The following is a 26,481-nucleotide window of genomic DNA, read 5'->3' on the forward strand; positions in this document are numbered from 1 at the left end:
TGCAGTTTTACTGCTGCAGTTACAGACTTGGAAAGTAAAAAGAACTGTTCCAACTAAATAACGCGAGGCGAAATCATTAAATTATTATTAAACGAGCTTGACTTGTGGATAATGGAATTATATTATATATATTTTCTGCATACTGCAAATATTGTTACACATTCGGAATGAAACAGAACATTATATTTTTGTGTTTATTGTGGAAATATTCGGACGCCGTATCAGGTAATTTTTGTTATGTTTAAATATTATTTTGTTTTATCATTTAGATCTTTGATATGAACCAATTAAGAAATACTCTATATTTGTGTTAGGGGACGATTTATCAAACATTTTGAGAATTCATTGCTGTAAAAATGACGAATATTCAAAAGATTTTTTAAATGTAAAACATTTATACTACCTTAGGTTTTGTCCAGTTATTTTCATTTTTGAAAGACATAGTTAAATATGTATATAAAGGGCAGGTGAGAGCCTTTCAAAATCATTTTCCTTATGAAAGGCTTTCTTAAAACATTTTTTCTTCATAAAACTGGATCTTTATTTTAGGGTAGAAAAAATTAGGAATTTTTAAATATTTCAATAACTGCTTAAAATATTATTACCTAAACGTTTTACAAACTATAGTTTATTCTATACCGTATAAAGATTCAGTATAACTTTCAACGAGACAGCCATCTATGCATATATGGTTACATTCGATGGTATACAAAAGCAATTTTCAATACTTTATTAAAAGCTCTTTCTTTTGTCTAAAAGGGTTGAACTTGCAGTAAATATCCTCAACAACTCCAATGTTGCTCAATATTCTAGAAAATAGACTTCTGGTAAAATGATAGAACCTTTTTTGGTTTAGTCATGCATATTTTGATAGCGTTAAAAAATCGTTTTCCTCATATATATTCCATATGAAAATCAAAAGACATACTTTTCTCGTCAAAATTCGAATGTTTCAAATACTTGTATCTTTTAAGAAAACACACGGACTTATCTTTTTATTATATGTTTTTTATGATTTGTACAATTTTCATTGATAAAGATGTTATTAATGAAAACATTGTTATTTTGAATATTGGCAGCAGGCACACTTAATATATCTGTATTCACTCTTTCCGATCCATGGTATGCATGTTATGACCACAGAAACTGCGTTTAATATTTTATTTCAGAAGTCAGTAAAATTTATAACTTGATGGTGCTGAATGAAGAAACAAATACAAATATGAACGACTACTGGGAGTCTGGTTTTAGTGACAATGATCCGACTGGCGATAAACATTTAAGCTCATTATATGATGTTTTAGTTCATGGGAATTTCAGAAGTGCCCTAGTGGATGACTGGTTTCTGGAGCCACCACATGAGGTAATTGATACCCCAACAATGACGACATTGCTTCAAAACACTTTCACGGTAGCACATACGAAGCTACCAGAATGTTTTAATTTGGAAGTTATACACCTTATCGCTGTTTGTCCGCCATTACTGGACATCACAAAGGTTCCCGTAAAATTTTGACGTTATGATAGAAAATGTTTGACGCCACGAAGGAAAAGTGATGGTTGTATGGCGTCAATAGTTCAAGTGTCGCAGATTCTCGGGTCAAGTGTCGCAGATTCCAAAATAGCGATAAGGTTTATTTTCTCTGAAGTATATGTTCAGATACAAAAATATCTCTGAATCTAACTTTAATACTGCTATAGTAGTAATGATACCGTAAACATAACGTTTCCATATAAGGTAAAATAATCATATTGACAGTACGAATTTAATTCAGGTGTAAATTGATAGCACGTGTGAATATATGAAATTCATTGCATGATAAAAAGATTTTGCATTATTATCCGTCTACGAAATGGTTTTTGAGACAATATTGTTGAACAACATTTTGTTCTCACATTCTTTGTTACTCATCTGGGTCAGTTTTTGTTTTATAATTATATCTCATTGATAGTACAAATAAAAAGTCTTTTCTATATTCTATCAGTATGGCTTCTATTTAGGACGATTTGATCCTATAACGTAAGCAGTAATGTTATGTTTTTACTATGAATAATTCCTGACAGGGTTTTGGATTTCAAATCTTACGGGGCATTTTAACTTAAGTAATGCAACTATTTCATTGTGTGGAAATTATTGTCGTTGATTCGTAGAAATCATGGTTTCATTGGTTTTATCAGGTTGCCCTGTTACTGTTTAATGGTGTTGGCGATTTACATTTCTGGATGGTTTTTAATACAGAAAATTCATCAGAAGTTTTTCAGTCATGGATGACAGCGGAGAGACTAGTTGGTACCTCTTCTCCGGTTATGTCATCTAGTCACACCAGTATAAAATGGAAGTAAGTATTTTGCTGACTCATGATATATAAAGTCCGATTTCAGCTAATTATCGTAAGAACTTGGCTTTCGTGAAATGGACCAAGTAAGTAATAAAAATAAATTCATTGAACAATAATTTGTATTTAAAAAAAGATATTACATGATAATCACTGGCTTTGGTTGGTTTTGACTGAAGACCCTGGATGCAAATGTTTGAAGGCTAATTGAATGATTTATAATGCAAACGACTGCGTAGATAGTTATCAAAGGTACCATGCTTATAATTTAATACCTCTTCTCTTCTCTCCCGTTAATGTTATATATATGTTAAATATAGACGACACCGAAGAATACGAAAAGCAAATATATAATGTCACGATAAATGGAACATTGGGGTTTTTACTTTTTGCAATCAATTTAAACTAGGAAATATACCCCTCATGCATACTTTATTCCTTGTCCGGGGTTTGCTTTACTTGTTGTCTATCAGCTCTTTAACGTCTGTACGTGGATTAGGGTTTTTCAAAAATTGGACTTCGAGCATCATGTGTTGTAAAATTTGTACCGTTAATGTTATAACTGACACCAATAGTGATTTCAATTTGGAGTAAAATTATTTGGAAATACTTTGTCCAAATTTTTCCTTTTATGTATTATAATAGATAAAAATGCACTGACAAATAATATATATATATATATAAGTACCAAAATATAAACAGCAGAAATAACTTAGAATGAGAACCGTTGCTACGTAACTAAATCTTATTTTCAGTATTCCTGGTTACCAGTTTGTCCTGTGTCCTTTATTAACGACGCCTCCATGCTGGTTTGCCGTCACTGACAGAAATATCAGAAATAATAGCAATTTGCATCCCTACTTTGTTATTCCAATGAATTCGTCAGATCCGTTTGCTGTTTTATCAGGTATGACATTGGTTCTGTTTAGTGCTTGAAAACGTTCTGGTCCGTTTGCCTGCTTAGTTTTATTTTATTAGAAGTAAGTGTTTCTTTCAATCACAGAATCAGTAACAAAAAGTGATGGATTTTTGGATTTGAATATTAAAGAATTTTCAATTAAACGTGGTTAGTTATTTTCAAAAGATATTAACACTTATAATATGTATAAGTAACGCATCATTTATAACAACAGGATTATAAAATGTCCTAAATATATAGATATACTATATAAGGGAGAAACAATAAAACATGTCAAAATAATAAGTAGAAAAAGGAAAGACAAAACAATCTGACCAAAAGAAAACAAAAGATAAACAAGAATTCACATAATATTACAGAATTAAAAAAATATTGAGCAACACAAATCCGGCAAAACAAAAACGAATTCATGATATCATGAAGCTGCTTCACTAATGATGTTTATTGTATTTGACACCAATAGTCCGATGATAACATATTTGAACTGGCAACATATTTATCTGTATGTATCAAGTCGGGAGCCTAGAAGTCTATCTGTTACTGAGCCGTGTATAAATAACCTTTGAGACAATGAATAGTTATATTATATATGAAACATGATATCACACGAAACACCTTCTGAAAACGTGTTATTTATTTCATAGTTGTACGAAAAGTAATCTTAAAGTTATCCTTTGAGATGACACCACTGTCCTCACTTTACAATAGAAAATAAAAACTGTACAGTTGATTCCTTAACCAAATCTTTGAGGATGCAATGGAAAGTAGATTATAGATTTTGTTTTATAAACAGTGAAATGCGATTTCCTGCATATTCAGTTGTTCAATATTATTTTCAAATTATTTGAAAAGTGTTTTTTTCTGTATTAAGACAAGTAACTAAATAAAGGCAATAGTACGTTACCGGTGTTTAAATCCTCTCATCAATCCATCCGGAACATACAATTGAAGAGTAAAAATAAAAACTGAGGGAACCGCATGAACTCCAAAAAGGAGCGAGATCGGTTACATCGACAGGGTAAAATTGATCTGATATGAATGCATCTACCGACCCACAGTGCAAATGTACACAATCGGGAAATAGACATTACGTGTAATTATACTGGTCAGAGGACTTTTATTGTATTTAAAGATCTAAGACCGCGAAAACAAGGCGCTAGTGAGATGACACACAGACATATCGTTTTGGTCAACCAATTCATGAGAGTGAACGAAAACTTATGTAGAGTCGTTTTCTATCGTTGTTCCTTACAAGGTAAGAAATTCGAGTGCTCATGGTACGGTAGTTTTCGGATGTGCAACTGAATGAATGACCGAACAGCTTTGATCCAATCAGACCAAGTGTCCAGTTAATGTTTATTTGGCTTGTGGTTACCACTTCACTGGAACAGTTCTCAATTGCATCAATCAGTAACCCGAACTGTCTAGGGAATTCGATATTTTGGTCAACTTTCTATGTTGTGAAGAACTTTTAAAAATGTTTCCTGTATTATTTATAAAAGAACAATAACATAAAAAAACAAGAATATGTGTCAATAGTGCATCCTTCGAAATACTAAGTCTTGTTTTTACTTCGAGGCATATCGGGAAGATAGATTTTTTATTTTTGTTTTTCAATGTTCTTTACCTCCTGAATTGATTTTGATTTTGGATGTCTAACTTTTTTTATTCGAACACCAATGATGCGCCTTGATAACTAAATCATTTGATTATTTTTTTTCCAATACTGTGTGAACATCTTGTTTCAGAAAACCAAAATGCTGGACCATATCAAACTGTTTTGATTAAAACATTTCAATATACCGGAGTGACCACGGTTGAGGTAAGTTTGGTCTTTTGAAATAATATTAGCACTTCAACGTTTGTATTGAATTTTGGATTTATGAATATTTTCAAATTGGTATCAAAAATCTCTGTTCTAGAGTATAAACATTATTTATCAAAAAGCTCATCTTGTGCAATCAAACTGGTACCAGCTTATACTCATGATAATATTACAAATGCTAAAAACTTTGTCTTGTCATTGACGTACTCCATACATCCTTTTATTCACGACATGAAACAACAAGCTTTGGAAAATATTGTAAGCCAAACACCATGTGTTAAGATTCTGATAGCCAGGTTGGTGCCAATTGTTTAGATTATAACTAAACCAAACAATCAGTATTTATTTTTCATGTTTATCCATTTATTTACAGATTGATTTGGTTCCAGACTTTGGTCCCGGTCCTGTCTACATTAGCCAAATCGAAGTAACAAACATAGCAACAATCTATTTAGCGAAAGAAGACTTTACATTTGAGTACAGTATTGACGATTGTGCACTACAGAATAGAGTTGAATATCGTCACTTAACAGATAGAAACCTAACGGTAAGGGCTTTTTTATTTTATGTAATCTCAGTAGTTTTCTGTTGAAGATAATGATTCAACAGTAGCATTATATTATACACTGAAATGCTTACCATGAACCAAGGATTTTCCTTTACTTCATATAGGCTATTATAGAAACAAAACAAAAACAGATATTTAAAACGTTGTGATGTGACTGCACAAACGATCAATTTGCAGAAAACAGCTTTAAAGAGTTTTCTATATATTGAATACATACGGCGGTATTCAGTAGCAGTTTGTTTGGCAGATATCTCAGGCACGCAAGGGCAACCACTACCACCGTCTTTTTAAACAACGATTATTTATCAAAATCGACGTTGTTCTTGCGTGTGCATAAGTTTTTCAACTCACCAATATTATTCAGAAACTTTGATTTCCTACCATCTGATAAATGAAAAAGAGCAATCCTGAAATTTCGTAAATGCATAAAATATCTGAGAGACTTAAACTTACTTTAAATTGCAGATATCTATTAATCATCTTAATTCAAAATTATTGCACTTTATTGTACTTGATTTTTTTTACTAAGGCACTATTTTCACCTTCTTCAAACCTTCTGTGTAATTTTATTTCCCTTGATGAATGACGGATAATGGCCCTATACTATAATGGTTTACTTTTATAAATTTTGACTTGGATGGAGAGTTGTCTCATTGGCACTCATACCACATCTTCTTATATCTATATAGGTATATATCGTGCACAGTCTCTACAGACTAGTTATTCCAGTTGTGAGATTCTTTTGACATGCGTATTTCTTAGTATAAAAATGTGATAGTCACCATACGTAAAACAATTCAAAACAGAAAATTAACGGCCTGATTTATAACCCTGGTATCTTTCATGAATGTTATACCAAAGCAATACACGAAAAACAGACAGTAACCAACCACAATTACTGGAATACAAGCTCCATTCTTTGGAAGGCACACACGAATGTGGCTGTTTACTATCTTTTTACGGATACGCATAACTTAGAATACTTATATTCTTAACAATACACTTTTTTGCTTATACAATAAGAAACAATTTTTATCTTATATCATTAGGAGATTTAGTATGATTTCCAATGATACAACTGTTTTAATAGAGTCAAAATAATGCAATTTAAGCCTTTATGATTCATCGTACGATCGTGAACTATGAGCAAAACCAATACCGCATAGTCAACTATAATAGACAACCATCCCTAACAGGGGGCATTAACCTAAGAATAAAACACTCAATTAAGGTTTAACAGGTAGGGTATACTACCTTTTCGGAAACGCATAACTATGCATTCTAAGGCATATGTTTCATCCAGTATAATTGTTTATTTACATAGTAAACGACTTTTTTGTTTTTATAAGATAAGGACATGTAATGATACTGCCAATGTGACAAATATCCAACAGTGTCCAAATAACATGGAATTAGACAGTTATAATCCACCGTACATAGCCTTCAACTTTGAGCAAAACCTATACCGTATAGTCAGTAAAAAAACACCCAAATAACAAAATGTTTAACAATTACAACAACAGCAAAAAACCACGGCCTGCTTGACAAATCAAGTGATGAGTTGTAATGCATGATTCACTCATACATGTTTACGCAATGGTGTGCTCCTTACACAAAACTTGCTCTATAGGAGCCATGAGACATTTTCGTGTATTTTTGATTTCGTGATTTTGCCAAATAGATATAGGAAGATGTGGTATGAGTGCCAATGAGACAACTCTCCATCCAAGTTACAATTTATAAAAGTAAACCATTATAGGTCAAGGTACGGCCTTCAACACGGAGCATTGGCTCACACCGAACAGCAAGCTATAAAGGGCCCCAAAAAATTACTAGTGTAAAACCATTCAAACGGAAAAACCAACGGTCTAATCTATATAAAAACGAGAAACGAGAAACACGTATGAACTACATAAACAGACGACAACTACTGTAATCAGTCTGCATACAACCTTATGGACAATTTGTAATTCGTTGAAAATTAAATTTGTGGTTCACCTGTATCCATGAAATCCACGAAAATTGGTATTCAACGATTAATAATGGATCCACAGTAAGCGGACAATTTTTTGAAACTAGTTACTCCAGTAATGATTGTGGCCACGTTGGGTACCAATTGGCGCAGTAGTTTCAGGGGGGAAGATTCTTGTAAAAGGTAACGGACGATGAACGCCAAGTGATGAGATAAGTAAGAGCGTTAGCGAAAACTTATCATGAAGTAAGGGATTATCATTCTCTTACAAACTTAGAATATTACAAAGTGCTCAAGGCTTAAATGATCTCTTGATTGGTGGTATTCAAGAATTAGTTTCATTGTCAGTGCAATGTTTATAATTGATGCATGACTTCCTTTTTCGGCATTTCATGTATGGATTAGTTTTAGCCATGTAAGGACTCTCTTATTATTTGGGAAATACTAAAAAAAAAAATGAGTTATTTGCCTTTTGGTTACACAACATTACAAAGAAAAGGTATTCATTGTATGTTTCCTGATTGTGAATATGAATGTAAATCATGTATGTAATATTTTAGTGAGGAATTATCCTTTTTCTTTTAAAGTTTAAATCAATTAATACATTTGAGTTACAGCTAAATTTTATTTCACTCGGCTTTTTACATGCTATACTATTTAATTATTTCAGGGAAATGGTCAAATAAAATGCTTTTAAAAATTTTAAATATGTTCAAAACTTAAATTAAATTCCTGTTTTTTTTTTTTTTTTTTTTTTTTTATTATTTTATCGGAATATTGGAAATACCTAATCTTCCCAATCGCTGATCCAATAGTCAAAGTTTTGGAAAGCTAAAGATTTAGGGTTTTTTTTTATTTCAAAACTTCTTTTTTTTTGCATTGCTTATGATATTGTTTATTTTTTTTGTAATTTGAAGCTATTGATATTTTCATAATTACATTCACAGTACCAGTATTACCGCATCAGTAAACTTAACTTATTTAGATTTTTTGTTTGTTTCACAATTCAACTTTCAGTCAGTTTCAATCACTGTGTGATAAATCCTTTCAATCTGATAAATGTGCTTCGGGGCAGTTGTAACTCATTTATAGAAACTCTTTGTTTTGAACTGTAAATAGACCCGAATAATAGGGTAATATCTTATTAAGAACATGATTTATATCCATTCTTCACAATTAAGAGACATCAAATCCTACAATTTCATTGGTCGAGAGCACATTGCTATATTCTAAGTATATGCAAGAGAATGATAATCCCTTTCTGGATTTGTAAAGTACTCAAGGCTTAAATGATCTCTTGATTGGTTGTATTTAAGAATTAGTTGCATTGTCAGTGCAATGTTTTAATTAATGCATGACTTCCTTTTAAGGCATTATTTCATTTATGGATTAGTTTAAGTGATGTAAGGTCTTTCTTATAATTTTGGAAGATATAATAGATTGTGTTTTAGACATTAGATGACACAACAGTACAATGAAATGGTAAGAAATGTTTCCTGATTGTGAGTATGAATGTAAATCATGTAATATTTTGCTGGTGGACGTTTCGTCCTCGAGGGTATCACCAGCCCAGTAGTCAGCACTTCGGTGTTGACATGAATATCAATTATATGATCGTTTTTATAAATTTCCTGTTACAAAACTTTGAATTTTTCGAAAAACTTAGGATTTTCTTATCCCAGGAATATATTACCTTAGCCGTATTTGGCACAACTTTTTGGAATTTTGGGTCCTCAATGCTCTTCAACTTTGTACTTGTTTGGCTTTATAACTATTTTGATCTGAGCGTCACTGATGAGTCTTATGTAGACGAAACGCGCGTCTGGCGATTTAAATTATAATCCTAGTACCTTTGATAACTAATTAGCGAGGAATTATCTTTTTGTGTATTTCCAGTTCAAATCAATAAATTCAAAATTTGAGTTACAAATAAATTTTATTTTACAGCCAATATTTTAGTCCAGTCCTTTACATCAAATACTACTTCATTATGTCAAAGAAACGTTCAAATACAGTGCCTTTAAAATAGTTTAAAATATATTCAAAAGTTAAACTGAATTCCTTTTTTTAAGAATTTTATCAGAATATTGGAAATTACTATTCTCACCAACTGCGGATCCAGTAATCTGAGTTTTTGAAAGGGTAGACGCTTAAGATTTAGGTTTTATTTAACTTTTTTTTGCATTTCATTGCTTTGATATTGTTTTTTTTTTTTAGTAATTTGAAGTTATAAATATTCTCATAATAACGTTAATGGTACCAATGTTGCTGCACCAGTAAACTTCATCTAATTTTGATTTTTTTGTTTGTTTCAAAATTCAACTTTTAGTCAATTTTAATCACAAATTCTTTCAAGCTGATAAATGAGCTTCGGGCCATTTGTAACTCATTTATAGAAATGAAGGCAACAGTAGTATACCGCTGTTCGAAATTCATAAATCGATTGAGAAAAAAACAAATCCGGGTTACAAATTTAAACTGAGGGAAACACATCAAATATAAGAGGAGAACTACGACACAACAGAAACACAACATTAAAATGTAACACACAGAAACGAAATATAATATAACAATGGCCATTTTCCTGACTTGGTACAGGACATTTTAAGAAAAAAATGGTTGGTTGAACCTGGTTTTGTGGCTAGCCAAACCTCCCGCTTTTATGGCAATGTTAAATATAACATTAAAATGACAACATTACATGACAGGACTACAATACAAATAAATGGGAGAACATAAAGGACAGAAAAACATACGAATAATAGCTAACAAAATGTACCAGGTTTAAAATTTAATACGCAAGACGCGCGTTTCGTCCACACAAGACTAACCAGTGACGCTCAGATAAAAAAAGTACGAAAGCCAAAACAAGTACAAAGTTGAAGAGCATTGAGGACCAAAAGTTCCAAAAAGTTGTGCCAAATACGGCTAAGGTTATATGTCTGGGATAAGAAAATCCTTAGTATTTAGAATAATTCATACTTTTGCAAACGGTAAATTTATAAAAATGACTATATAATAGATATACATGATAACACCGAAGTGGTGACTAACTACAGAATAAAAACGGATACATAAAACAACATAAACCAGCACATAAAAATTCACAGCCGAGTTAGCCAAAGAGATCAACTCTTTGTTTTGAACTGTAAGTAGGCCTAAACAATAGGATAATCCCTTACTAAGAACATGATTTCATTCATTCTTCACAATTAAGAAACACAAAATCCTACAATTTCATTGGTCGAGAGCACTTTGTTATATTCTAAATATAAAATGAAAATTAGTACCAATAATGACAATTCAAATATATTGTTAAAAGTTATAAATTGAGACTACTAACCTTTAAGAATTAGTTTTTAATTTTTGCAGATTTTTAAAACAAGTGTTATAAATAGGATAGAAACGTTACTCGTTAGATGTCTCTGGATTACGTTTGAAAGAAAAATGTGGAGTATAAAGGTCAACGTGTACGCTCCAAGTCCAGAAGGTAATATCTCTCTCTCTCTCTCTCTCTCTCTCTCTCTCTCTCTCTCTCTCTCTCTCTCTCATAGTTAACATTCTGATTCTGACTGCTCTTTCATTGTTTGCTGTTTTTCACAGAAGAAACTTTGTTTACTGAATTTGTGTTTCAAAGTAATATCACTTTTTCGAATGAGACATGAATATCATTCTATCTACTTTAAGCCAAATTGTTTACAAATGTAGTCAATGAGCATGATTCTCACTAGAAAATCGCATTGTCTCCTCTGGGATTCGAACCCGGGACATCTGTGTTCGAAGCAAGCGATTTAAACGACTGAGCCAAAGATGTATAATTTATAGTTCAATCGATTACGGCTGGCTAATCATCTATCAGTGACGAGTAGCAATCAAATCACCCTTCCCCCACCTCAACAGTCATCATACCATAATGAGTCTTCACTTACCCAGGCTATATGTCATCTGTAACCACCGATGGTCTTTGAGTTTGGTGCCCAATGCAGCCGGTGGTCGTAATTCTTACTAGAAAATCACATTATCACCTATGGAACCCGAAGCCGAAACCTCTGTGTTCGAAGTAAGCGCTCTAACGGACTAAGCCACTTAGTACTTCAACAGCTTAACCACTAACAGCTGGCTATGAATCTTTTAATGAAGAGTAGTACAGAGGTAGAGAATAGCGATAGCCCGGACTTTTCCAATCCATCATTGAAAAGTAATATAACAAAAAAACCGAACTCCAAGGAAAATTCAAAACGGAAAGAGTGGCATTGGTTTGGCTCTGCTGGATGTATAACTATGCATCAAAATTCAGATATGAAATCATCAACTCATGATAGAGTACAACTTTCTCGGGCACGGTTTAGACCCTCTGTAGTAACGCTTTGAGGGGTTTGTACGTGATTTCTTACAAGACAAACTTTCCACACCTTCCATATTGATACAAGAGAAAGATACCAAAGGGACATTCAAACTCATAAGTCGAAAGTAAACTATCAACGCAATGGCTTAAAAGAAAATGACAAAGACAAACAGACAACAGTACAAAAAAATAACATAGAAAAAACAAAAGACTGAGGAACACAAACCCCAACAAAAACCGGGGTGATCTCGGGTGCTGGTCCAGAAGGCGAAGCAGATCCTGTTCCACGTTTAATTAAAAATTAAAAACTGAAATGAATACTCTAGCTACAAAAAAGGGATGAAAGATACCAGAGGGACAGTGTAAATTTGTATTTGTATTATTTGTCTTTATATTTTTTGCCATGACGTTGTCAGTTTGTAAACCAACTTATTTTCGCGGATACTTTATTTCGCGTTTAGCCCTTCGTAGCCGACTTTGTGGCGATTTATTTTCGCGATTTGTCCTTACAAACACATAATATTGATGGGTCTCCCACATGCTCTACGAAACCTCTATTTCATCAGTAATTAAAACCGGCCTCCAGAGTTTTTGGGCAGCTACCTTAATAAGGCGAAGTGAATTAGATGTGGATATTTCCAAATATCTTAAAGAGCATACATTCTACGAGCCTTTAATCTTGCAATAGAAAACAATATTTGAATTTTCTATCTTTTACGTAATATTCATAATTCTTAATTCAAAACAGGTTGAAAGTTAAGGTTCAAGATTCTTGTTTTTTTTTTATTGATAACATATTTGTTACGTTTGAAAAACTTATTTTTTTCAACACACAATCGGCTATCAGCAACAAACTATGTCCCTCTTCTTGTCGAATTATTGTTTTATTCATATGAAACAGACTTTGTACAGAGCCAAAGCAGCTTCTTATGAAGAATGGAAAGAAGCTAACTTCAGTTTTGGCTGAAAAGATGATTTGTTTGCACTAACTTATTCAAAATTTGATGACTTTGTTGAACGCATCTATCCCATCGAACTTTAAATAAGGAATATCAAGTCTGCCTCATATCTTTCCAGACGTCTATAAATCGTCAATGGTGATCGATTGAGAACAATTTTTTACGACAAAATGGATGATTTAAGTTTTCCCATTGTGAATTTTCATGATTTATATCAACAATCAAGCAGCGCCTGTATATGGAGTATATCGCTCCAAGTTGAAACGATATTCTAGACAGACATGGATTTATTGAAAATCTGAGATTCGATATCTTTTGTGGTCTTCTTGTCAGTATATATCTGATATTCATCCCAGGGCATCAATTACCAAGATAAATTCCCTCATATCAAAAGATTTAAACTTTGAAATTATTGTTTGACATCAAATTCAATATGCATAACGAACGTACCGATTTGACCTGCTTAGCTTAACAACAGTTGACGTTTTATGATATAAACGGCCAAATGTTGCACACCAATAATCTGTTTTGACCCTGGTTAACAAAGTACAGATGTGCTTATAACTTAAGCGTTAATTATGTTGCAAAATTATATAGATGTAAAATAATTCATCATTGTTAAATGTAGAAATTTCTGAAAAAGAAGGCTTTTAATAAAGTAATTGATTTATCTTAATCTAATTTCAGATGATTTCCTGATCTTTCCTATTGTATTAATCCGTGGATTTTGGTACACTGGTAAGTAAATTGTGGTTATTAGATAAATATAGTCGTTCTAATGGATTGTGTGTCAGTCTTTGTATGTTGATGTCAGCTGATGAACATCTATTGCCATTTGATTTTATAAAATATATATTGTATTAACGGAAATTACGCAACACTGTTACTGAGTTCCTGTGAAATACCGAAATAATGAAATTATTCACAATTACTTGTAGTTAGTAATCGTTTGGAAATATTACGAGTTTTAAATGTGACCAATTTGGTGCGGAGAAAATCCTTGTCTTTTCATTAAGAGGTGTACAAAATTTTGCATGGTTTTTATTGTATCAATATGTAAATCTTGCTTACTATAAAAAAACTTTATTCAAGTGTCTTATTTTTAGATTTAGAACGTTTTGTCAATTCTGTTGTGTAAACAATGAGTTTCAATCAGAAACCAAATAATTTTTTTTATATCTAAAAAATCAAATTAACATCAAACAAAACCAAATTGATGAACAAAATGATTGTGTTGGTTAAATTAGAGAGGAGTTATTCATCAAGGTTATGATAATGAGAGAGATGTTGTATGATCAGCGATCATAAAAACGTAGAGATGTATAAGGAGGTTTAAAAGTTTCATGCCAAAACTAGGTCACAATCATCTGTTTTAACGTTCCTGTTGATTGAATTATGCTCATCATTTGAGATCAATTCTAATATCACACACTCATATAACTTGTTGTGTTCATTTTGCGTCTTAATCAAAACTGTGCTTTCGGCTCGCATAGTTTAAATATGTATATCAAAAAGTAAAATAACAAAAATACCGAACTCCAAGGAAAATTCAAATCGGAAAGTCCCTTATCAAATTTCAAAATCAATAGCTCAAACACATCAAACGAATGGAAACATCTTTCACATACTTGACTTGGAATTTAATTGTTGTTTTGATTACTAGTATTTTCAAATCGAAAAGCTTGACTATATAGTTTATTTAAAGGTAATGTCATTTTAATGCCTTTTACTGATGATTACTTTGTTAGAACTCTTCTTATCAAACCGTACAGTAAAACAGTACATCTCAGATTGCTCTGTCGTCTGACTTGTTTTAAGGAATTTCTGGGGCTTAAGGTTGTCATAATAGAGTCGATAACAAAAATACATGGATATTGCTGACGGCCAGACCTTGGAACGTCACGTCATAATTTGTTCTAAGTGCAAAAATTAAGGATTTGAGGGAGTAAAGGTCGATTCTTTTGATCAAATTTGTTTAAAGGGTTTGGGTCATGACATGAGTTGGTCGGCAATTTCCGTGTTTTCTATATGAACTTGAATTCTTTCTTTGGTGCATCCATAACAGGAGACGAGGACGCATGCCCTGTCGACGCATGCCCTGTCGACGCTTCCGGTCTCTCATCTTTTGGAGGTCATGCGATTTCCTCAGTTTGTTTTTAACTTGATTTCTATTTTAACATTGTTAAACTACTGTTACCAATAATCCATGCTAAGGCTCGATATAACTAAACTAGTACTCTGGTGACGAATTGATGCATCGCCAATCAGACTTTTGCACCATATATTAAGATATCAAATTTTTGTTATGATTTCTATGTCCGAGATGGGAAAATGTATATACAACAAGAACACACCCGCGACATTGAAAGTCCGTAACTGAATTAAAGTACCTATGCCTTATTTTTATCCTGGATTGTTAGTATTCGTATTGCATCTGATAAAGTCATGCTGATTGGAAGGTGCACAGTTTTCTCTGCTTCCATAATCTTTCTATTTGAACCCGTCTTTGTTTTCTCACTACAAACAAATTATTTTTTTTAACTAATTAACAAAGTTAATAGTGGTATTGAGGTGGAAGAAAATAGACTTGTTAAATAGTGTACAATAGTGTAACATAGATATAAAACAACTACTGAAAGAATTGCAGGTTCTCCTGATAGAGGAGTGATTTACAGAAGGTAACAGGAAACTACATGTGATATATACTATTGGTATCGGTATCGGATTCGACCCGGAACTTGTTAATTTTTGGCGATATTAATTATGTGGAAAACATAAGGGCCTGGAATGGTGTAATTTTTAAACAGCATCATTGTCCTATGATAGTTAAATATAAAGTTGAAATCTTTGATTCGTTGTTTTTACGTCATGCCGGATAACAAATTGGACCTCGTTATTTTAGTAGTAGATATGTTTAAATTAAAGAAAAAAATATCATTTATGTATAGGAACTGTAGAAACAGGAAGAAAGGGGATCGAATTAAACGGGAATATTTGGATATCTGATTTCAATACACAAAGTTATTTCAAACTATACACAAAAATTTCAGTAGACAAAAACAGAAAAGATATAGGACGAGCGACTAGCTCTGAATTACATGGAGAGTAGATAATTTTGATTATATATATATATTGTTTTATCATTTAAAGCCATTGTTTCTGAAACACTATTTTGAAATCGTTTTCATAACATTCTCTGTTGACATTTACAGTACACTGCAATCATCCGTCCGATATCCAGGTCGTTTGCGATTTATGGACTGGTTGATGTTTTCTATCGATAAATATGAGCAATGTAATACTATAGGGGTATTTCATGAAAATTGTCCAGATTAGATATTTATATCGCACGAGCTTGTGAGTACAATACTTGTATATTCTACGAGGGATGATATTTACGAATATTCATACGATAATCTTTTGATATTGAACGCTAACTTCGGTACGTTCTGTTGGTAATATTATGCTGCTATATAAAAATAAGTAGTATATAAAGTAATCATACCGTAGTAAATAATAGAACGTAGCAGCCACAGAACGCAAGCTCAAAACTACTTTATTTTCTCGAACTAATGGCAATCAAATATAAGATAGTTATGTTGCATCCTTACAAACTAAAGTCAATTGATATATAATTAATCCGAATCTTCTTTAATCCCTTTTTCATGTTATGGTAGTCAATTGATATATGTAATTAATCCGTATCTTCTTTAATCCCTTTTTCATGTTATGTTATACGTACAGGCGTGTTTTCATTAATCATATTTATTATATTGAGTCTTTCTTACACAACCATCTGTAATATAAAGCTGTACTTGAAAACATGAGAAATTCATTAAATATCAAATGCTTAATGCAAAACAAAATGTATCAAGGCTTTTAAATTCTTACATGATAATCCATAGCTGGTATACAATACAGCTGAACATGCATTATTAGCTTGATTTTTAAATTGAAATTTCTACTTTCAGTGGCGGATCTGGGGGCGTAGAGAGCGTACCCACCCCCCTTTTTGATCGCCAATTGAATAATCATATAATGTTTTTCACGATTAATATGATTTTTTTAGCATAAAAATCGTCAACTTTTTTTCGTCACGGTTCGCTCAACGGTATACAATCCGTTTTATGGAATTACGCCCCCTTTCAAAAATCAGGGATCCGCCTATTTCTGACCAAAAGTGTTGTCATCCCTAACGTGAAAGAAAACGTAAATATATTTTAATTTCAATTAGACATCTTAGAATTTTAAGACTTGGTCGATGTGTGAATACTCTTTCAGCATCTATTTTTAAAATTTGAGCTTGCAATTTACGATAATCCGAAATGGTGCAAGTCTTATTTTTGTGTGCCTAAAAACTGTCTTTCTATTCAATACAAAATGTGTCTCTCTATTCAATACTATAAATTGTCTTTCTATTCAATGGTATACATTGTCTTTCTATTCAATGGTATACATTGTCTTTCTATTCAATACTAAACATTGTCTTTCTATTTAATACTATACATTGTATTTCTATTCAATAGTATATATTGTCTTTCTATGCAATACTAAACATTGTCTTTCTATTCAATAGTATACATTGTCTTTCTATTAAATAGTATACATTGTCTTTCTATTCAGTAGTATATATTGTCTTTCTATTCAATACTATACATTGTATTTCTATTCAATGGTATACAGTGTCTTTCTATTCAATAGTATACATTGTCTTTCTATTCAATAGTATACATTGTCTTTCTATTCAATAGTTCATTTTAACGTCTCACTGTTAACAAACAAATACATAACACATTGACTAATTCATATAGAATTACTTACACGTTAGAAACAAACTACTCAAAACTTAAAAACCATAAAAAGAAAAACAAAATTATCTACATGTATATAAAAATCTAAGACGTCTATCTAAATTGTCTCCGCAGGTTTTGGCACACAAACGAACATTGCTTACTCCACCTAGAATCACAGATAGTTTATCTCAACTAGAAAAATTATTAAAACCATCAACATTTAAATTATTAAAACAGCTGTCTCTAATATCATCATATAGAAGGTCAAAATAAAAGTACATGTTCTTCGTTCTCAATGGAATTCGGACAGCAAAAACAAGTCCGTTCTTGTAATCATAAATTCTCATATCTTCCGGTCTCGATACGGATTGGGGCTACTTGCGTACGCACTTTTGTATAATGTTGGCATGTTCACCTTAAGATATGACTCAGTCTCAAATGTTTGTTTAAACTGTCTGTAAATTCGTAGTTTATTTTGTCTGTTTCCCCTCACAGCGTTAACTCTGTTTAAGTCTTCATGCCATTTGGAAATATGGTCATTTAAAACAGAATGACAGATAATGTCTTTTATTTCGCAGAATTGTATGTTTTCATCATGTATATCGTACCGTTCTGAAATACCACACTTTTTAAATTTGTCTCTGATTTTAAAATTCCAGTTTTTGTAATTTAAAAAGGCTTGATTGTCAGCCCATACGAAGACTCTTTTATTCAAAGGTTCCCTATCAAAATTCCGAAGTCTATATCACTGATTTAGCACAGATTTCCATTGTTTTACTTAAACAGGTGTCCAACCAATATCACCATTTACGGCCGTATTGGGCGTATATCGCCCCACACACATAAAGAAACCAACTGCCTGGTTTTGTACGGCAGCAATACACGGAAAATGCTTTGTACCCCATATTGTAACACCATAGTTAATAACACTCCAAACCATTGAATCATATAGTTTTGTGTAAAAGTTATACGGGAGTCCACCAAACGTTTTAAACTTCGCTATTACTAATCCAAGTGCTCTACTCTCAGATTTCAAAACATGATTGACCATGCGGTTGTAATCTTAATGTTCCGAAAAAAGCTAATCCTTGATATGTATATGTTTCCACTGTTGAAATTGAAAGGACCCACATTCAAAACAAAAATTAGTTCTTTCAATATACGTCTGTCTGAAATACACGACTTAAGACTTTTAATCGTTTACTATCATATGATTATCAGCACACCAAGTAGAAAGAGTGTTTAAGAGTAACTGAAGGTCATCAGGGGAACCAGCTAGGAGAACCATATCATCTGCGTATACTAGTAAAAGAATTCTATTTTTTTTCCATCTTTATTGATACCAACATCAAGTGTCTTTCTATTCAATGCTATGCGTTGTCTCTCTATTCAATACTATAAATTGTCTCTCTATTCAATACTATAGATTGTCTTTCTGTTCAATAATATAATTAGATATTTCCTGAGTTATTTGCTCCAGTTTGCTTATACATCTAGATTTACCAGAATAAATATGAAACAAAAATGATTTTGTTTAGTATATTTCTACATAACTTATGTCAACTTAGTGTGAAGTTTTGGATTATGCTTAGAGCTTGATATGGTGTGTGGACTTGTATATTGTTGAAGATTGTACGTCGATCTCTTATGTCATTTTGAGTCGTTCAGTTATCTGCTGTGGTATATGACTTTATACCAAACATCTCCTTTTTTCATGTAAACAGGCGTTTTATCAAAAGTTGATGAACGACATGAAATTAAAATGTTCAGATCTCAAGTGACATAACGTTTGCATTATTCTTCAGTACTAGTTGTGTTTTACCGACATCTGAAAGTTCAAACAGAACGTATCTTACATGTTAAATGTAGCAAACCTTTCATTTTATATACTAAAAAGACAATAGCAGAAATAGTATATGTGATATAAGAAATGCAGCATGTTTTATAAGAAAGTCATGTACTTACACGTATCACAAAATTTCTTAATACCGATCTATTTTATGTAAATTAAATTTACCATATTAGTATACTCTTCTGACTAAAAGTAAAGGATGATGATGATGATGATGATGATGATGATGATGATGATGATGATGATGATGATGATGATGATGATGATGATGATGAAACAACTCTCCACAAGAGACCAAATGACTCAGAATGCATATATTAGATTAATGTGATATGAATATGAACCCTGCTATGTACTAGACCACTACGTTGATTCGGATTTTAACGAGCTGGAACGAGGTGGAAGACATGACACCCTACCTGGACATATAATTCTGTCTCTGAGACGACCACTCTTACATGCCGCGTGCTTAGCAGATATAAGCATATATCAATTTTCAAATGTTTAACCCGACCGACCACCCCTTATGATCTACCGCACTCGATGTGAGTGGTCTACCTCGAGACTACCGTGGAGATCAAAAGGTCGACCACATATTGAAGACAGATAAAGTATTGCAGACAGATAAAGAACAAATCCACAAAACTAGACAAAATTGTTTGTCATATAAGATACAATTTGCAATATTATTTTCCAAGTGAAAATAGATTTTATTTATTATTTAATCTATTGTATTTGTACATGTATATGACAATAGTATTGAATTTATCTAATGTATAAACATTTTAATCTCACATGTCATTATTGATATCCAAATTAATTTGCACTTATTTTGAAGGCATTAGTATATATAGACGGTTGACTGGTTACGTTGATAATAAAATATAATCGGGAAATACATTGTTTCACAAATGTAAAGAGCAACTTGTATGTCTAAATCAAAGTTTTTTGTATTGCTTCGCATAGTGCGAAGCTCTTAGTTTCAATCAATAAACACACTATCTTGAAATCATTACTAAACAGCAGTTAATTCTGATTGGTTGATTATTGTTGTAGCTAAGATTACATTGGCTTGAATGAGTTGTAAAATTAGGAACACCCTAGGATGGGAGAAGAAATTATATACGGATGGTCTGGCAGTATGTGTATTCGAGACCTGATCATGAATATGTTGCTATAAGATCACATATTGTTGGATAAGCATTGATAGTCAAAATTGATACATCTATTAATACGCATTCCCTTTGCTTTAATCTTTATAACACTATTATTTGCATTCCCATAATTTCCTATGTATGCTGTGAATGTTGTTAATATAGCATCAGTCAGTATATATGATATACGAACATGATAACTCTGTTGACTGATGAGTTTACTCGATGCTGACCGATATGTAATTTTAAGGAATTTATTTGTTCAAAGATATTTGTTAAACTATCACATAATAACCCAGTTTTTGGTGGGGTTCGTGTTGCTTAGTCTTTAGTTTTCTATGTTGTGTCATCTGTACTATTATTTGTCGATCTGTTTGTCTTTTTATTTTTGGCCATGGCGTTGTCAGTTTGTTTTCGATCTATGAGTTTGATGTCCCTCTGGTATCTTTCGTCCCTCTCTTATACAATTTAGAAAGTATTGATCTGTAACGACACTTAAAAAAAACAGTATAACAAAACAAACAACAGACAAGTATACAACTTCAACATTGTAGTTGTAACCCTAGCTCGGAATATGGTAAATTTAAAACATCAATTTATGGATTATTCTCGTTTTGTACTTTATGTGTTGATAAAGTCGAGAGTGACAATTTACGAGTACCATAACATAGTTTCATTATGCTGACTTAAACAGATAGCCCTTAGACCTTTTAAGAACAATGTTAAGGACACTGTTGCTCTTATCTTTCACTACAATAAACATATTTGATTGACGGCTCATTTATTCAATGAAGAATAGTTCAGTCAAAATTTGTGAAATAGGTCTATGAATGAATAGAAATAAGTTAAAGGGCATCGCAAATATGAATGTTTACCCCATTATAACTGGTATTTCTCGAAAACCTGTCCACCTATTTTTGTTATTATTACGAATAATTCATTTGCAGTGATTACAAATAATTCATTTGCAGTGATTACGAATAATTCATTTGCAGTGATATACATTTATGTGGTGTCACTGTGTTCACTTATTAAGTAGAAATCAGTTAGTCTCGATATGCAATTCAATTCCACTGTAATTTCACACGAAATCATTGAAGTTTTGTTTTATCTGTAAAATCTTCAGAACAGCTTTTCACTGATCGATTTGCGCTACTTTAAATGGCTTAAATTGTGTATTGTCATGTACGTTGGGTTATGAATTATTTCGAATGACTGCAGTTTATTACGATTAAATTCAGCAGGGAAATAAATTGTTTCTGTTGTTATTAAGAGTTTAATCAATTTATCTGAATGTATCAAAAACTACGTTACAAAACGCAATAGAATTTTTTTTTAATTGTTGTTGAAGTTTTTGTAGTCATTAAGTATGTAATAATCCATCGACTAAAAAAATGTTGTTAATTGGATAAATGAGAAGACATGCTGCTGTTATTGTTTAAGTCGTACATGCAGTTTCGAAGTTTAAATTAGAAAAATTAATATATATATATATATATATATATTATTTTCTATTCTAAATAACTGAAAGAAGTACCCAATTTCGTTTTGTACCCAAAACAAACTAAAACGAAGAGCGGGGTAAATTGAAATATAATTTGGTGAAAGGAAATTATTTATTACACAAACATCAGTATATGACTGCTAATTGTTCATGTAGGAAAAGTCCAGACATTCCATTTAAACATTATTATGATTTGTTGTCTATTGCGGTAAAATCCGGTAAAAGACTACATCTTTCCTTGATATTGAATTGGAAAATTTAGACCCCTCTAACAAGAAATTTGTGTTGTTTTCACTTTAGACTTGTTTATATTTTTTTCGTTTGGGCTTGTATTATATTTGCCTTCGGGTTTATATGATCCGTTCATCCTATTTTGACTCCTCAAAATTCAAGAGTCTATCCTAAATTGAGGTAAATTGTATGACTTTCCAAATACCGTTTCGATTCCTAACATCACTGAAGAGACATTAATTGTCGAAATCCGGATATGGTGTACAAAAACCTTTGCACCTTTTGTTTGCGGTATACCATCTTTTCCGAAAGTTTATTGTTTTCTGTTAAGTATTAAATTTATGACTAATTATATAATTAAGACCCATTTATTACATCGGTGATCCGTTTATTTAGCAATCGCCAATGGCAGTCAGCAGGGTTTAAGAATATTTGTTGTTCGACCTGTTAGTCAAATGCGTTTTGTTAAAATATACTTTTCACTTTTTTGGTCTTTAAGAAAATGTTGTTTGTGCTGTATTTAGACCCCCTCTAACAAGAAATTTGTTTTGCATGCACACGTATAAAGATTGCGGTTTTTATCCAACGCAATCATAGGTTTGAACGTTGTTTTCAAATTAAACTTGTTTATATATATATATATATATATATATATATATATATATATATATATATATATATATACGTCTGAAAATCAAACCCAACAGTGTTAGAATTGGATTTTTATGCTGACAAATTTGTGTCCCTCAACGGGATTTGAACTCACACCTTGGATACACTACAGCACCAATCGCTTAGACCACTCAAACACATCCGCTATAAAAATATAACTTTAATAGTCGTAGTGTTTACCTTGTCTCGTAAGGCGAATCTAGAGATAGACATAAGACATGTGTTTTAAGCGTGTGTATGTACTTGGATATGATATTGGTAGGAAATAAGTGGCATATGTACTTGGATATGATATTGGTACGAAATATACCATATATATCATATGAATGTAAGCCAAACCTTCCTCTCCGTCGACATCTGAGATCCCCTGTATGCACTATAAGGCATATCTCAGTTTACACTGCCTGGTCTAGTAAGGAGAGAATCACTTTGGAAAGATTTTAAACGATTTTAAAGCGTTGGAACCAAACGGGATAAATGCAAAGTTGTAGGTCCAAGAATTATACCATCGTGGTTCAGTTTTTAATTTGCACTGTATTCAAGATTGTTTAAGAAAAATCAACATAGATTAATAAGATTCGTGCGTTTTATATTAAAGTGATGATTTGATTTTATTTTTGGTGTTTTTACGCCACTTTTAAACACCGCTTTTAGGTTATTTCGTGGCGTCCAGTTTTTATTGGTGGAGGAAGCCGGAGTGCCCGGAGAAAACCACCGACCTTTGATAGGAAAGCTGACAATCCTAGTCAATTAAGATTGGAGTCGAGAGCACCCGCACGAGCGGGGTTCGAACTCACAACCTCAGTGTTGACTGGCTAGTGATTACAGAAGTAACTACTTAGACCACTCGGCCACCGAGGCCCCCTTAAAGTGATGAAGGATACTTGTTATCCAAAATATTTATTGATCTTGTTTTTATTAAATTTGATGTTGTTGTACACTTTTTTGTATGTATATATATATATATATATATGATACAACAAACAAGAATGAAGGATTTAGAGAAAACTAACTTCGAAATGCATCACTTCCACCAGAAATACGTTTCAAACAAAGAACAACGATTAATATCCGATAGAAATCATGAATCTTAATAATCACTTTTAGAGTTACCCAGTTTCTATTGAAAATAAACTCATCATAGATTAAAGTACTTTTCTATGGATCATTCCTGCAATTTGAATCCAATGTCAAAATTCAGCACCCAAGGGATTCTTCAGAATTTCTTTGAAACGGACGGTGTTTTGAGAAAAATGTAAGGAACTATAACTTGATAAAATAATATTCGAATGAGATAGAAATAGCATTTCAACTGACCATTTAATTGTAAAAATGAAGCTTCATGTTATCATCTGTATACACTACAAACTGCTCAGAGTCTGAAAAGACCAGTTTTTGTGCTCGACCAGTAAAAAGTCGAGCACAGATTTTACTCGACAAGACTCGACATTGTCTCGACAGTACTTAACTGTACTTAACTGTACTCGACTTTGGTCTCGACTTTACTTAATGGGTCTGATTCAGTACTTGATGATCTTGGTTTAGTCTGAAATGGTCTCGACCCAGGCTCGACCAGTCTCGACCTGTCTCGACCAGTCTTACCCTGTCTCGACCTGTCTCGACCAATCTTGACTCAGTCTCGACCTGTCTCAACTATTCTTGACCTTCAAATTTAGTCTTGACTGGTCTGAATCAGCCTATCTAATTAAATTAAATATTGATCTTACAAAATTCCAGGTTATTTGGTAGTTGGTTCATTATTTAATTTAATTAGATGGGCTGATTCAGACCAGTCGAGACAGGTCGAGACCGAGTCGAGACTGGTCGAGCCTTGGTCGAGACCATTTCAGACTACACCAATATCGTAAATTACTGAATCAGACTTATTAAGTAAAGTCGAGACCAAAGTCGAGTCCAGTTAAGTACTGTCGAGACAATGTCGAGTCTAGTCCAGTAAATTCTGTGCTCGACTTTACTGGTCGAGCACAAAAACTGGTCTTTTCAGACTCTGGGCAGTTTGTAGTGATAGTTTAAAGTACAGGGAAACAAAGTATACCCACATTACGGACTTACTACTTTATAGGAGCCATTATGCAATCAGCTCATCAATCTGCAGCCAACACTTTCACAACAGAATAAGAATATCTATGTACGGATAAACCCTTTTTGATGCAGATAGAAGGGAAAAAAGAAAGCGTTTGACGCTTGGTGATAAAGGCCATTTCTACCCTTGGAATTTTCCATTTCCTAGACAATGTCAAATTTATTCTTTACATATGTATGTTAATAAAAAAAAGAAATATTTATATGTAATAAAAATAAGTAATCCATTAAACTTTATTAACAGTTCATAGCAACATTATACTGTATTCAGTTTTTTTTATTTTAGCCAACCTATAAACCACTGTTCCTCTGATTGAATGAAAAGTAGACAAAATGATACCGTAATGGACTGTTAGATGACAGCCTTTTTTATTTCATTTATTATAAATAATTACCAGAGCTAAATGCGAAAGGTATTATTTCTTTTTTGTTGCATTAAAGCCCACCTGAAAGCTTCGATCGTTTGAATTGGACAAAATTGATTTAAATAAAAAAAACATTTTAATTTAAATTACATTGCATAGTGTAATCTTGTTCCTGTTTGTATCATTGATGAGGTTTTTTTCGTTTTAGATTCTTTACCGTACGGTACATCACAAGCTGCAAATAACCTCTTGAAAACATTAAACGACAAGACGGGTACATCAGCTACAGAATCAAATACTGCAACATTAACAGCAACTGAAATTAAAACAAGCATAGAAACAGTCACGGAGAGAACAAATACTCAGAACAATCAACATACGACTATAGTAGCTACTACCAGAAATACGTCACCGGAAGTCAGTTCAGGATTCACATCTCCAGAAGTAACAACACCTTCATCGCTGAATGATAACCTGCTGACGTCAAGTTCTTCTTCTGCATGCTTATGTTCTTGTGTCGCTGGAATGAATTTCGACTTAGAAACTAGATTAAGGGAGCTGAAATTAGCTCTAGCAGTTAATAAAACAACTCTGTCGTCTTATCGGAGAAGATTGATAAGTGCAGACGATAATAGCCGAACATCTTCATATCTTGGTTATTTTGCAGGCACTATTTTAAGTTTGGTGCTTTTTTTTATTTTACTCCTTGATATGTCATCCTTTGCCAAACATATTAAATGTATTCAAAGACGATCTACAAGAATAACATAATTAAACCTTTTATCTGGTCCTTCTGAACATGCATCATTGTTGATCATTGTTATGCCATGTTGATAGATTTATTAAATTATGATTTTTCAATAAATAGAATTAGGTCATTTTA

General features: G+C 32.4%; 1 protein-coding gene across 1 annotated transcript; it reads left to right on the forward strand.

Annotated features, from left to right (window-relative positions):
* On the forward strand, nucleotides 1-26,481 carry LOC127705326 (uncharacterized). Its single transcript, XM_052209642.1, has 9 exons — nucleotides 1-225; nucleotides 1,170-1,363; nucleotides 2,179-2,339; nucleotides 3,092-3,243; nucleotides 5,004-5,077; nucleotides 5,454-5,627; nucleotides 10,993-11,110; nucleotides 13,612-13,662; nucleotides 25,807-26,481. Exons 1-9 carry the CDS (start codon nucleotides 168-170, stop codon nucleotides 26,367-26,369), a joined length of 1,545 nt encoding a protein of 514 aa, XP_052065602.1. The 5' UTR covers nucleotides 1-167; the 3' UTR covers nucleotides 26,370-26,481.

Source organism: Mytilus californianus, unplaced genomic scaffold (genome assembly GCF_021869535.1).
Source record: "Mytilus californianus isolate M0D057914Y unplaced genomic scaffold, xbMytCali1.0.p SCAF_6, whole genome shotgun sequence".
NCBI classification, from domain to species: Eukaryota; Metazoa; Mollusca; class Bivalvia; order Mytilida; family Mytilidae; genus Mytilus; species Mytilus californianus.